General features: G+C 41.5%; 1 protein-coding gene across 1 annotated transcript in view; it reads right to left on the bottom strand.

Moving 5' to 3' along the window:
- LOC106530855 (tripartite motif-containing protein 67) overlaps nucleotides 1-534 on the bottom strand; it is a gene marked incomplete at its 5' end in the record, with an annotated part of 6515 nt that extends 5981 nt beyond the window's left edge. Inside the window, 1 exon segment of the mRNA XM_014026564.1 lies at nucleotides 371-534. Coding sequence (XP_013882018.1) covers nucleotides 371-534 — 164 coding nt within the window.
- Between the last annotated feature and the right edge of the window lie 968 nt (nucleotides 535-1502).

The raw sequence follows: 1502 nt of genomic DNA, 5'->3' as shown, positions 1-1502 counted from the left end.
AATTACCAATGTATGGATCAAAATGATAATGTCTGACTGGGCCTTGTGTCACTTTATGTTCAATAAACTGGGCCCCGAGGTCAAAAAGGTTAAGAAGCCCATGACTTCACATTTTAATTGTTTTAATTCTCTTCAGCCACCCATACCAATCAACCAATCAACCAACCAATCCATCAACTACTCTACAGTGGTTGAAGGATTGGTACCCTGCAAGAATGTAGCCTATAGATGGGTAACTAGAGGTTGTAAACGCTGAGATACACTCATTATTTCAATCACAAACATGAAGGAACCCCCTTGAGACTGAACCAGTTAAATCTCTGACATAAAGCCACGAGCACAACGCTCTCTGTACAGAAATGGAACGAACCCTGTACTGCCCTCCGTTGCCGTCATCCAGCTCCAGGATGTAGCCCTCGATGGGGCTCTCCGCGGGCGCTGCCACCCTCCAGGCCAAGGTGGCGCTGTTGTTCCTGGTGCAGCACTTCTCCAGCTGCAGGAGGGGAGCGGGCGGCACCAAGGGTCCGGACTCCACTGAGAGGAGAGAGGAAGCATGAAGACAGAGGGGGAGCAGTGATGGGGAGGAGGAGGGAGGGAAGATGGAAACAAACAGAGATGTCGTCATCTGGTTGTGTTTTAACACTGATGGGGAAGAACAAGAGTTTAATGAGGATCTTCGTTGGAGATTATAAAAAATAAACCCAGGTTCATTCAGAGGACAGAGCTGGATCACATGAGAGCATTTAAGACTCTGAAGGGTAGAGGTGTCGACAGGGCAGTGGGTTAGACTGATACGAGCTTCAAGCTGAGGAAACAGTTCTGATAGAAACTCAGATGGGATTATTTCTGTTTGGTAAAACTGTAGGAAAAAGTAGGAATAAATTTTATAATATTACAGGATTTGTAGTAAAAAGCTGTGTATCAGTCTAAACCTTGTGGGAGGTGAGAACTGGACTTCAAAAGGGTCCGAAACAAAAACAAGAACATCCGAGACGTTATTATTCTGGAACATTTAACTGATAAATACAACAGTTATGAGGACACAAGGGAAAGGCAGCAGTCAAGAGGATTTACACAACACATATTTTCATTCTGTATACATATTTTAATCCAGTCTTAATTTGTTATTTTTATATTTTACCTTTTGCAACAGGATCCTTTCAGTCGCTCTATGTTTTCTTCTTTTTTATTTTTCTTATTTACCCCCTAAGCAGCACTGTTTCTTTGTTTAAACTCTTATTAATACGTCCTATTAAATACAGGCTGCTTTTACCCAAAGCAGCTGACCTTCTTAATGTGTAATTTATGCTTAAAGAAACATCTGTAAATATCCAACATAGTTAATTAAAATCAAGACTTTGAGCTAAAATAAGGTTCTGATTGGAAATAATGGTGCTCTCCTTTGTCTGGGAGAAAAATCCACTTGAATGTCCCAGAAAGTCACGTGCATTAAAGGTTGTGATACAATCCCCTCCAAAAGTATTAAAACTGCAGTGAAATTC

Source organism: Austrofundulus limnaeus, unplaced genomic scaffold, assembly GCF_001266775.1.
Source record: "Austrofundulus limnaeus strain Quisiro unplaced genomic scaffold, Austrofundulus_limnaeus-1.0 Scaffold568, whole genome shotgun sequence".
Lineage (NCBI taxonomy): Eukaryota > Metazoa > Chordata > Actinopteri > Cyprinodontiformes > Rivulidae > Austrofundulus > Austrofundulus limnaeus.
This window is presented reverse-complemented; position numbering and strand designations above follow the sequence as displayed.